Here is a 12,197-nt window from a genome sequence, read left to right as displayed (position 1 = left end):
CAGAGAGAGCGATTGGGACTGAGGTACGATATAATCAGAGAGCGATTGGGACTGAGCTACGATATAATCAGAGAGCGATTGGGACTGAGCTACGATATAATCAGAGCGATTGGGACTGAGCTACGATATAAGGAGAGAGAGAGAGAGAGCGCGATTGGGACTGAGCTACGATATAATCAGAGAGCGCGATTGGGACTGAGCTACGATATAATCAGAGAGAGAGCGATTGGGACTGAGCTACGATATAATCAGAGAGAGAGCGATTGGGACTGAGCTACGATATAATCAGAGAGAGCGATTGGGGCTGAGCTACGATATAATCAGAGCGCGATTGGGACGGAGCTACGATATAATCAGAGCGCGCGATTGGGACTGAGCTACAATATAATCAGAGAGAGCGCGATTGGGACTGAGCTACGAAATAATCAGAGAGAGAGCGATTGGGACTGAGCTACGATATAATCAGAGAGAGCGATTGGGACTGAGCTACGATATAATCAGAGAGCGATTGGGACGGAGCTACGATATAATCAGAGAGAGCGATTGGGACTGAGCTACGATATAATCAGAGAGAGCGCGATTGGGACTGAGCTACGATATAATCAGAGAGAGCGATTGGGACTGAGCTACGATATAATCAGAGAGAGCGCGATTGGGACTGAGCTACGATATAATCAGAGAGCGATTGGGACTGAGCTACGATATAATCAGAGAGAGCGATTGGGGCCGAGCTACGATATAATCAGAGCGCGCGCGATTGGGACTGAGGTACGATATAATCAGAGAGAGAGCGATTGGGACTCAGCTATGATATAATCAGAGAGAGCGATTGGGACTGAGCTACGATATAATCAGAGAGCGATTGGGAGTGAGCTACGATATAATCAGAGAGCGCGATTGGGACTGAGCTACGATATAATCGGAGCGAGCGATTGGGACTGAGCTACCATGTAATAAGAGAGCGCGATTGGGACCGAGCTACGATATAATCAGAGAGCGCGATTGGGACTGAGCTACGATATAATCAGACAGAGCGATTGGGACTGAGCTACGATATAATCAGAGAGCGCGATTGGGACTGAGCTACGATATAATCAGAGAGAGCGATTGGGACTGAGCTACGATATAATCAGAGAGCGATTGGGACTGAGCTACGATATAATCAGAGAGCGAGATTGGGACTGAGCTACGATATAATCAGAGAGAGCGATTGGGACTGAGCTACGATATAATCAGAGAGCGCGCGATTGGGACTGTGCTACGATATAATCAGAGAGAGCGATTGGGACTGAGCTACGATATAATCAGAGACAGCGCGATTGGGACTGAGCTACGATATAATCAGAGAGAGAGCGATTGGGACTGAGCTACGATATAATCAGAGAGAGCGATTGGGGCTGAGGTACGATATAATCAGAGAGAGCGATTGGGACTGAGCTACGATATAATGAGCGCGCGCGATTGGGACTGAGCTACGATATAATCAGAGCGCGATTGGGACTGAGCTACGATATAATCAGAGAGCGCGATTGGGACTGAGCTTCGATATAATCAGAGAGAGCGATTGGGACTGAGCTACGATATAATCAGAGACAGCGCGATTGGGACTGAGCTACGATATAATCAGAGAGAGAGCGATTGGGACTGAGCTACGATATAATCAGAGAGAGCGATTGGGGCTGAGGTACGATATAATCAGAGAGCGCGATTGGGACTGAGCTACGATATAATGAGCGCGCGCGATTGGGACTGAGCTACGATATAATCAGAGAGCGATTGGGACTGAGCTACGATATAATCAGAGAGAGCGATTGGGACTGAGCTACGATATAATCAGAGAGAGAGCGATTGGGACTGAGCTGCGATATAATCAGAGAGAGCGATTGGGACTGAGCTACGATATAATCAGAGAGCGATTGGGACTGAGCTACGATATAATGAGCGCGCGCGATTGGGACTGAGCTACGATATAATCAGAGAGCGATTGGGACTGAGCTACGATATAATCAGAGAGAGCGATTGGGACTGAGCTACGATATAATCAGAGAGAGCGATTGGGACTGAGCTACGATATAATCAGAGAGCGCGATTGGGGCTGAGCTACGATATAATCAGAGAGCGATTGGGACTGAGCTACGATATAATCAGAAAGAGCGATTGGGACTGAGCTACGATATAATCAGAGAGAGAGAGCGATTGGGACTGAGCTACGATATAATCAGAGAGCAATTGGGACTGAGCTACGATATAATCAGAGAGCGAGCGATTGGGACTGAGCTACGATATAATCAGAGAGCGATTGGGACTGAGCTACGATATAATCAGAGAGAGAGCGATTGGGACTGAGCTACGATATAATCAGAGAGCGCGATTGGGACTGAGCTACGATATAATCAGAGAGAGAGAGCGATTGGGATTGAGCTACGATATAATCAGAGAGCGATTGGGACTGAGCTACGATATAATCAGAGAGCGCGATTGGGGCTGAGCTACGATATAATCAGAGAGCGATTGGGACTGAGCTACGATATAATCAGAGAGCGATTGGGACTGAGCTACGATATAATGAGAGAGAGAGAGAGAGCGAGCGAGCGATTGGGACTGAGCTACGATATAATCAGAGAGCGATTGGGACTGAGCTACGATATAATCAGAGAGCGCGATTGGGACTGAGCTACGATATAATCAGAGTGAGCGATTGGGACTGAGCTACGATATAATCAGAGAGCGCGATTGGGACTGAGCTACGATATAATCAGAGAGCGCGATTGGGACTGAGCTACGATATAATCAGAGAGCGCGATTGGGGCTGAGCTACGATATAATCAGAGCGATTGGGACTGAGCTACGATATAATCAGAGAGCGATTGGGACTGAGCTACGATATAATCAAAGAGAGCGATTGGGACTGAGCTACGATATAATCAGAGCGCGATTGGGACTGAGCTACGATATAATGAGAGCGCGATTGGGACTGAGCTACGATATAATGAGAGAGAGAGAGCGATTGGGACTGAGCTACGATATAATCAGAGAGAGCGATTGGGACTGAGCTACGATATAATCAGAGAGCGAGCGATTGGGACTGAGCTACGATATAATCAGAGAGAGAGCGATTGGGACTGAGCTACGATATAATCAGAGAGCGCGATTGGGGCTGAGCTACGATACAATCAGAGAGCGATTGGGACTGAGCTACGATATAATCAGAGAGAGCGATTGGGACTGAGCTACGATATAATCAGAGAGCGATTGGGACTGAGCTACGATATCATCAGAGCGATTGGAACTGAGCTACGATATAATCAGAGAGAGCGATTGGGACTGAGCTACGATATAATCAGAGAGAGCGATTGGGACTGAGCTACGATATAATCAGAGAGAGCGATTGGGACTGAGCTACGATATAATCAGAGAGCGATTGGGACTGAGCTACGATATAATCAGAGAGCGCGATTGGGACTGAGCTACGATATAATCAGAGCGATTGGGACTGAGCTACGATATAATCAGAGAGCGATTGGGACTGAGCTACGATATAATCAGAGAGAGCGATTGGGACTGAGGTACGATATAATCAGAGAGCGATTGGGACTGAGCTACGATATAATCAGAGAGCGATTGGGACTGAGCTACGATATAATCAGAGCGTTTGGGACTGAGCTACGATATAAGGAGAGAGAGAGAGAGAGAGCGCGATTGGGACTGAGCTACGATATAATCAGAGAGCGCGATTGGGACTGAGCTACGATATAATCAGAGAGAGAGCGATTGGGACTGAGCTACGATATAATCAGAGAGAGAGCGATTGGGACTGAGCTACGATATAATCAGAGAGAGCGATTGGGGCTGAGCTACGATATAATCAGAGCGCGATTGGGACGGAGCTACGATATAATCAGAGCGCGCGATTGGGACTGAGCTACAATATAATCAGAGAGAGCGCGATTGGGACTGAGCTACGAAATAATCAGAGAGAGAGCGATTGGGACTGAGCTACGATATAATCAGAGAGAGCGATTGGGACTGAGCTACGATATAATCAGAGAGCGATTGGGACGGAGCTACGATATAATCAGAGAGAGCGATTGGGACTGAGCTACGATATAATCAGAGAGAGCGCGATTGGGACTGAGCTACGATATAATCAGAGAGAGCGATTGGGACTGAGCTACGATATAATCAGAGAGAGCGCGATTGGGACTGAGCTACGATATAATCAGAGAGCGATTGGGACTGAGCTACGATATAATCAGAGAGAGCGATTGGGGCCGAGCTACGATATAATCAGAGCGCGCGCGATTGGGACTGAGGTACGATATAATCAGAGAGAGAGCGATTGGGACTCAGCTATGATATAATCAGAGAGAGCGATTGGGACTGAGCTACGATATAATCAGAGAGCGATTGGGAGTGAGCTACGATATAATCAGAGAGCGCGATTGGGACTGAGCTACGATATAATCGGAGCGAGCGATTGGGACTGAGCTACCATGTAATAAGAGAGCGCGATTGGGACCGAGCTACGATATAATCAGAGAGCGCGATTGGGACTGAGCTACGATATAATCAGACAGAGCGATTGGGACTGAGCTACGATATAATCAGAGAGCGCGATTGGGACTGAGCTACGATATAATCAGAGAGAGCGATTGGGACTGAGCTACGATATAATCAGAGAGCGATTGGGACTGAGCTACGATATAATCAGAGAGCGAGATTGGGACTGAGCTACGATATAATCAGAGAGAGCGATTGGGACTGAGCTACGATATAATCAGAGAGCGCGCGATTGGGACTGTGCTACGATATAATCAGAGAGAGCGATTGGGACTGAGCTACGATATAATCAGAGACAGCGCGATTGGGACTGAGCTACGATATAATCAGAGAGAGAGCGATTGGGACTGAGCTACGATATAATCAGAGAGAGCGATTGGGGCTGAGGTACGATATAATCAGAGAGAGCGATTGGGACTGAGCTACGATATAATGAGCGCGCGCGATTGGGACTGAGCTACGATATAATCAGAGCGCGATTGGGACTGAGCTACGATATAATCAGAGAGCGCGATTGGGACTGAGCTTCGATATAATCAGAGAGAGCGATTGGGACTGAGCTACGATATAATCAGAGACAGCGCGATTGGGACTGAGCTACGATATAATCAGAGAGAGAGCGATTGGGACTGAGCTACGATATAATCAGAGAGAGCGATTGGGGCTGAGGTACGATATAATCAGAGAGCGCGATTGGGACTGAGCTACGATATAATGAGCGCGCGCGATTGGGACTGAGCTACGATATAATCAGAGAGCGATTGGGACTGAGCTACGATATAATCAGAGAGAGCGATTGGGACTGAGCTACGATATAATCAGAGAGAGAGCGATTGGGACTGAGCTACGATACAATCAGAGAGAGCGATTGGGACTGAGCTACGATATAATCAGAGAGCGATTGGGACTGAGCTACGATATAATGAGCGCGCGCGATTGGGACTGAGCTACGATATAATCAGAGAGCGATTGGGACTGAGCTACGATATAATCAGAGAGCGATTGGGACTGAGCTACGATATAATCAGAGAGAGCGATTGGGACTGAGCTACGATATAATCAGAGAGAGCGATTGGGACTGAGCTACGATATAATCAGAGAGCGCGATTGGGGCTGAGCTACGATATAATCAGAGAGCGATTGGGACTGAGCTACGATATAATCAGAAAGAGCGATTGGGACTGAGCTACGATATAATCAGAGAGAGAGAGCGATTGGGACTGAGCTACGATATAATCAGAGAGCGATTGGGACTGAGCTACGATATAATCAGAGAGCGAGCGATTGGGACTGAGCTACGATATAATCAGAGAGCGATTGGGACTGAGCTACGATATAATCAGAGAGAGAGCGATTGGGACTGAGCTACGATATAATCAGAGAGCGCGATTGGGACTGAGCTACGATATAATCAGAGAGAGAGAGCGATTGGGATTGAGCTACGATATAATCAGAGAGCGATTGGGACTGAGCTACGATATAATCAGAGAGCGCGATTGGGGCTGAGCTACGATATAATCAGAGAGCGATTGGGACTGAGCTACGATATAATCAGAGAGCGATTGGGACTGAGCTACGATATAATGAGAGAGAGAGAGCGAGCGAGCGATTGGGACTGAGCTACGATATAATCAGAGAGCGATTGGGACTGAGCTACGATATAATCAGAGAGCGCGATTGGGACTGAGCTACGATATAATCAGAGTGAGCGATTGGGACTGAGCTACGATATAATCAGAGAGCGCGATTGGGACTGAGCTACGATATAATCAGAGAGCGCGATTGGGACTGAGCTACGATATAATCAGAGAGCGCGATTGGGGCTGAGCTACGATATAATCAGAGCGATTGGGACTGAGCTACGATATAATCAGAGAGCGATTGGGACTGAGCTACGATATAATCAAAGAGAGCGATTGGGACTGAGCTACGATATAATCAGAGCGCGATTGGGACTGAGCTACGATATAATCAGAGAGAGCGATTGGGACTGAGCTACGATATAATCAGAGAGAGCGATTGGGACTGAGCTACGATATAATCAGAGAGCGATTGGGACTGAGCTACGATATAATCAGAGAGCGCGATTGGGACTGAGCTACGATATAATCAGAGCGATTGGAACTGAGCTACGATATAATCAGAGAGCGCGATTGGGACTGAGCTACGATATAATCAGAGAGAGCGATTGGGACTGAGCTACGATATAATCAGAGCGATTGGAACTGAGCTACGATATAATCAGAGAGCACGATTGGGACTGAGCTACGATATAATGAGAGAGAGAGCGCGATTGGGACTGAGCTACGATATAATCGGAGAGCGCGATTGGGACTGAGCTACGATATAATCAGAGAGCGACTGGGACTGAGCTACGATATAATCAGAGAGAGCGATTGGGACTGAGCTACGATATAATCAGAGAGCGATTGGGACAGAGCTACGATATAATCAGAGAGAGAGCGATTGGGACTGAGCTACGATATAATCAGAGAGCGCGATTGGGACTGAGCTACGATATAAACAGAGCGATTGGGACTGAGCTACGATATAATCAGAGAGAGAGCGAGCGATTGGGACTGAGCTACGATATAATCAGAGAACGATTGGGACTGAGCTACGATATAATCAGAGAGAGAGCGATTGGGACTGAGCTACGATATAATCAGAGAGCGCGATTGGGACTGAGCTACGATATAATGAGAGAGCGAGCGATTGGGACTGAGCTACGATATAATCAGAGCGAGCGATTGGGACTGAGCTACTATATAATCAGAGAGCGATTGGGACTGAGCTACGATATAATCAGAGAGCGCGATTGGGACTGAGCTACGATATAATCAGAGAGAGCGATTGGGACTGAGCTACGATATAATCAGAGAGCGATTGGGACTGAGCTACGATATAATCAGAGAGCGCGATTGGGAATGAGCTACGATATAATCAGAGTGAGAGCGATTGGGACTGAGCTACGAAATAATCAGAGAGAGAGCGATTGGGACTGAGCTACGATATAATCAGAGAGAGAGCGATTGGGACTGAGCTACGATATAATCAGAGAGAGCGATTGGGACTGAGCTACGATATAATCAGAGAGCGATTGGGACTGAGCTACGATATAATGAGAGCGCGCGATTGGGACTGGGCTACGATATAATCAGAGGGCGCGATTGGGACTGAGCTACGATATATTCAGAGTGAGCGATTGGGACTGAGCTACGATATAATCAGAGAGCGCGATTGGGACTGAGCTACGATATAATCAGAGAGAGCGATTGAGACTGAGCTACGATATAATCAGAGAGCGCGATTGGGACTGAGCTACGATATAATCAGAGCGATTGGAACTGAGTTACGATATAATCAGAGAGAGCGATTGGGACTGAGCTACGATATAATCAGAGAGCGCGATTGGGACTGAGCTACGATATAATCAGAGAGAGAGCGCGATTGGGGCTGAGCTACGATATAATCAGAGAGAGCGATTGGGACTGAGCTACGATATAATCAGAGCGCGATTGGGACTGAGCTACGATATAATCAGAGCGAGCGATTGGGACTGAGCTACGATATAAATCAGAGCGCGATTGGGACTGAGCTACGATATAATCAGAGCGAGCGATTGGGACTGAGCTACGATATAATCAGAGAGAGCGATTGGGACTGAGCTACGATATAATGAGAGAGCGCGATTGGGGCTGAGCTACGATATAATCAGAGAGCGATTGGGACTGAGCTACGATATAATCAGAGAGAGCGATTGGGACTGAGCTACGATGTAACCTGAGACAGTCCCAGTCTGGGCTGCACTTGGAGCCTTAAGGCGGTTCCAAGCTGTTCCTCACTCCCTTCAGAAATGTCCCCCCTCCTCGCACGTTTAATGGGGCCCTGCTCAGGTGGTCTGTATCCAGGTTCCACTCTGGGAGGGATGGCCAGCCCGGGAGAGAAACTGACTCCAGTTGAAGTGTGAGCGCCGAGCCCCCCACCTGCTGCAGGACCTGCTCACCAAGTCCAAGGTCCCGGTCTCCTGAAGTGGGCCTGGTGGCCCCTGCCTCTCGCTCTTCACCCGCCCGCGTGCGCCGTGCCGCCTGCCCCTCCTCAGGGCCCTGCGCCGTGCACTCAGCCCCTCCGTGACTCACGTTCCCGCTTGGTATCCCGGTGCTGCCAGCTGTAGAAGTTCAGCAGTTCCTTCTGAGCCCGCTTGCGTTTCTCGCGCTGGATCGCCCGCAGATTACCCGCCTCGGTCCGGGGGAGGCCCGGGCGCCGCCCTTTCCTGGTCACCTTCACCCAGCCTTCCTCGTCTGGGACGCCGTCTTCAGCCTCCGCAAGCGCATCCACCTGGGAACAGAGCGAGCGCCGTGAGAAACCGCGGGAACCAAGCGAGACCTCACGCCCCGCCGAGCGAGACCACCCGCCTCACCGAGCGAGACCACCCATCCCACCGAGCGAGACCACCCACCCCCGTACCTCTGCCACCCGCTGGTCGTGTTTTTGCATGAACTGGTCGACATCACTCTGCAGTTCCCCGGGGTCGGTGATGCGAGAGCAATAATTCCGGATCCACTCTGAGAAAGAAGAAAAGGGTCAGGATCTCGGTCTTCGACCGAGGGTGGTACCATCCAATGTCTCCCCCCACCACTGCACTCCGCACCTGCCCCCGGGCACTGCGCGCCACCAGCACGGCACCCTCCTCCACCGGCACTGCACCGCCCACCTCGGACACCGCGCTCCACCCCCACCCGGGCACCACGCTCCGCCAGCACCGCCCCCCTCGATCCACTGGCACCCCCCCCCACCCCGGGCACCACGCTCCGTCCCGCCCTCCATTACCCGTAAGCAGTCGGTCTGGGGCACTCACTCTGAAGGCCTGTTGTGATGGGGCGCTGACTCGGTGACAGGACCCAGGGGTCTCGGGGATTTCGGGACGTTGCACATTTCACCCCAGCCGGACTCTTAAACACGACGTAAGCCACTCGGAAACCCTGCAGCAAGAAGAGAGTTAGACAGCACGGCACAAAGCAGGGTCCTGGGAACACGGCGCCGTGGGGTACAACCTCGGGCCACCCTGGTCTGGGCCGGGGCTCCGCCCCAGGGCACACGGAGCCAAGGTCTGACTCCTGGGGGCACTGCCAGTCTGCGGCCCCCCCGAGCAACCTACACAGTGAGGCCAGGCCCAGAACCCAACTTCAGCTAGTGTCCGTGGTCCGGGGCCCCCAGCCGACCTTTCCCCTCATCCTCATGATCCCTAGGGCCAGTATCCGTGTCCAGGGGCCCCGGCAAAGCCCAGTGTCACGGGTCACACCCCCAGGCTGGTAAACGGTTGCCGATGGGACCCAGAGCCAAGTCTGACACACAGCCGCCTATTTACTCTGTCTCTGGGTCAGTGCAGCCCCAGGCTGATGGTGATGACCCATCACCTCGACTGAGAGCTAGTATCAGACAGTCCACCCCCACACAAACTGGGTCTGTTCTGGGTTGCTTTATAAATGGAATACACAGAGAAATTTAGTTAAACATGGATAGAATGTGAATGACAGTCCACACTGGGTGAATGGACCCGTCCCAGGCGCTGCCTCGCCACAGTGCGTGGGAAAGGAGCCGAACCTCCTCACCCAATCAGCACAGCCTCTTGCCTTAGCACAGTGCGTTACGGGCAGGGCAGTCGATCTGACACCTTCATCAAGACGGAAGACTGGTGGCCTGAGTGGTGGGAGTCACTCCCGGAACCGCGCTGACCCACGTCACGCCGGACACCGACGTTACGTACCTGCACCGATCGGCCTGGGAAGAACTTTGATTTCTGCGTCTCAGGCTTGCTCCCTGGGCCTGGCTTTTCCTGCAGCTCCACAGAGGTGACTGGGCCGCACTGAGAGAACAGCCTGCGCACACACTCCTAGCCCACAACACACAGAAAGGTACACAACATTTACACAGCTCAAGCATTGCTAAACCGGTATTAATAAAAAAAGACAAAATTAATCTACAGCAGGTTCAGAAATAACGCCCCCAGCCCCAGGACACAACAGCGACTGTCCGTGGGGTCAGGTGCTCAGGGGAGGCCAAGCACTTCCGCACACGGTCGATCAGCACAGGCCACTCTCACCCCTTCCCCCCCGCCAGTCAGCAGGTCCTCACACCCACACCCCATTACTGCCAGTGAGAGACAATCACATGAACAGGTGTAATGGACCACATGCTGACCCTTTCTCCCCCCCCCGCAGCAGCTTGACCCTTCCCCTCCCCCCAGCCACTGACCCTTCCCCTCCCCCCAGCCACTGACCCTTCCCCTTCCCCCCCACCGACCCTTCCCCTCCCCCCAGCCACTGACCCTTCCCCTCCCCCCAGCCACTGACCCTGCCCCTCCCCCCAGCCACTGACCCTTCCCCTTCCCCCCCACCGACCCTTCCCCCCCCCCAAAGTCACTGACCCTTCCCCCCCCCCCAAAAGTCACTGACCCTTCCCCCCCCCAAAAGTCACTGACCCTTCCACCCCCCCCAAAAGTCACTGACCCTTCCCCCCCCAAAAGTCACTGACCCTTCCCCCCCCCAAAAGTCACTGACCCTTCCCCCCCCCCCCCCGCAAAAGTCACTGACCCTTTCCCCCCCCCGCCAAAGTCACTGACCCTTTCCCCACCCCACCCCACCCCCAAGTCACTGACCCAAGCCCCGGCGGTGAGCGTTACCTGGGTGCAATAGGGAGGCAGGTTGAGGACGAACAGAGTGCGGTCCTGCGGCCTGGTGCCGTCGGCGCCCTGGCGGACCCGGTGCTCCTTCACGTACAGGTGGCGACAGGCCCGGCGCTGCTCCGAGAATCTCACCGGGATCGCTGGCAACCAGAGAGAAAACCCCAGATTATTGAAGGGAAAAGGCGGCGGAGCCGCAGCCCCCGACACCACCCACCCCACCCCTCAGACACCCCCACCCTCCCCCCGCACCCCCAGACGCCCCCACGCTCCCCCCGCAGCCCCCACCCTCCCCCCGACACCCCCACCCTCCCCTCGCACCCACCCCCCGACACCCCCAACCCGCACCCCCACCCTCCCCTCGCACCCCTCGACACCCCCACCCTCACCCTCCCCTCGCACCCTCCCCCCGACACCCCCACCCCGCACCCCTCGACACCCCCACCCTCCCCCCGCACCCCTCGACACCCCCACCCTCCCCCCGCACCCCTCGACACCCCCACCCTCCCCCCGCACCCCTCGACACCCCCACCCGACACCCAGACGCCCCCACCAGACACCCCCCCACCTCTCCTCATTCCCCAACCCCCGGTACCTGAGAATCCCCGCGAACCCAAACCGCGCGGCGCCATCCCGCTCACTCCGGAAACACGGCTCCACCGGAAGTCCCGCCCAGCGATGCCGATTGCTCATCCGCGGAACGACGTCACACCCTCACACAACCCCCCTCACACAGGCCCCGCCCACTTACACAGCCCCGCCACTCACACTCGCCCCGCCCCCACACACTGGCCCCGCCCCCACACACTGAGGTCACTGAGGGTCAGGGCCCGAGGGTCAGGTCACTAGGTTCAGGTCACTGACGGTCATGTCCCCGGGGGTCAGGTCACTATCAGCTCCTGTTCTATCTTCCCACAATCATTCTTGTGAGTTGCCCAGCATTTTGTCTGTGCAA

At 52.7% G+C, this 12,197-nt stretch overlaps 1 protein-coding gene across 1 annotated transcript in view; it reads right to left on the bottom strand.

Moving 5' to 3' along the window:
- rrp7a (ribosomal RNA processing 7 homolog A) overlaps nucleotides 1-11,948 on the bottom strand; it is a 55,396-nt gene extending 43,448 nt beyond the window's left edge. The window contains exons 1-6 of the mRNA XM_085969432.1: nucleotides 11,838-11,948; nucleotides 11,243-11,385; nucleotides 10,328-10,453; nucleotides 9,419-9,542; nucleotides 9,028-9,125; nucleotides 8,700-8,898 (exon numbers count right to left, since the gene is read on the bottom strand). Coding sequence (XP_085825558.1) covers nucleotides 8,700-8,898; nucleotides 9,028-9,125; nucleotides 9,419-9,542; nucleotides 10,328-10,453; nucleotides 11,243-11,385; nucleotides 11,838-11,874 — 727 coding nt within the window. The 5' untranslated portion in view covers nucleotides 11,875-11,948. The remainder of the gene's footprint in view (nucleotides 1-8,699; nucleotides 8,899-9,027; nucleotides 9,126-9,418; nucleotides 9,543-10,327; nucleotides 10,454-11,242; nucleotides 11,386-11,837) is intronic.
- Nucleotides 11,949-12,197: the final 249 nt, after the last annotated feature.

Source organism: Somniosus microcephalus, chromosome 28, assembly GCF_052327205.1.
Source record: "Somniosus microcephalus isolate GS21.2 chromosome 28, FLI_Smic_1.0, whole genome shotgun sequence".
Taxonomy (NCBI): domain Eukaryota; kingdom Metazoa; phylum Chordata; class Chondrichthyes; order Squaliformes; family Somniosidae; genus Somniosus; species Somniosus microcephalus.
The sequence above is the reverse complement of the archived record's forward strand: the minus strand, read 5'-3'. Positions and strand labels throughout refer to the sequence as shown.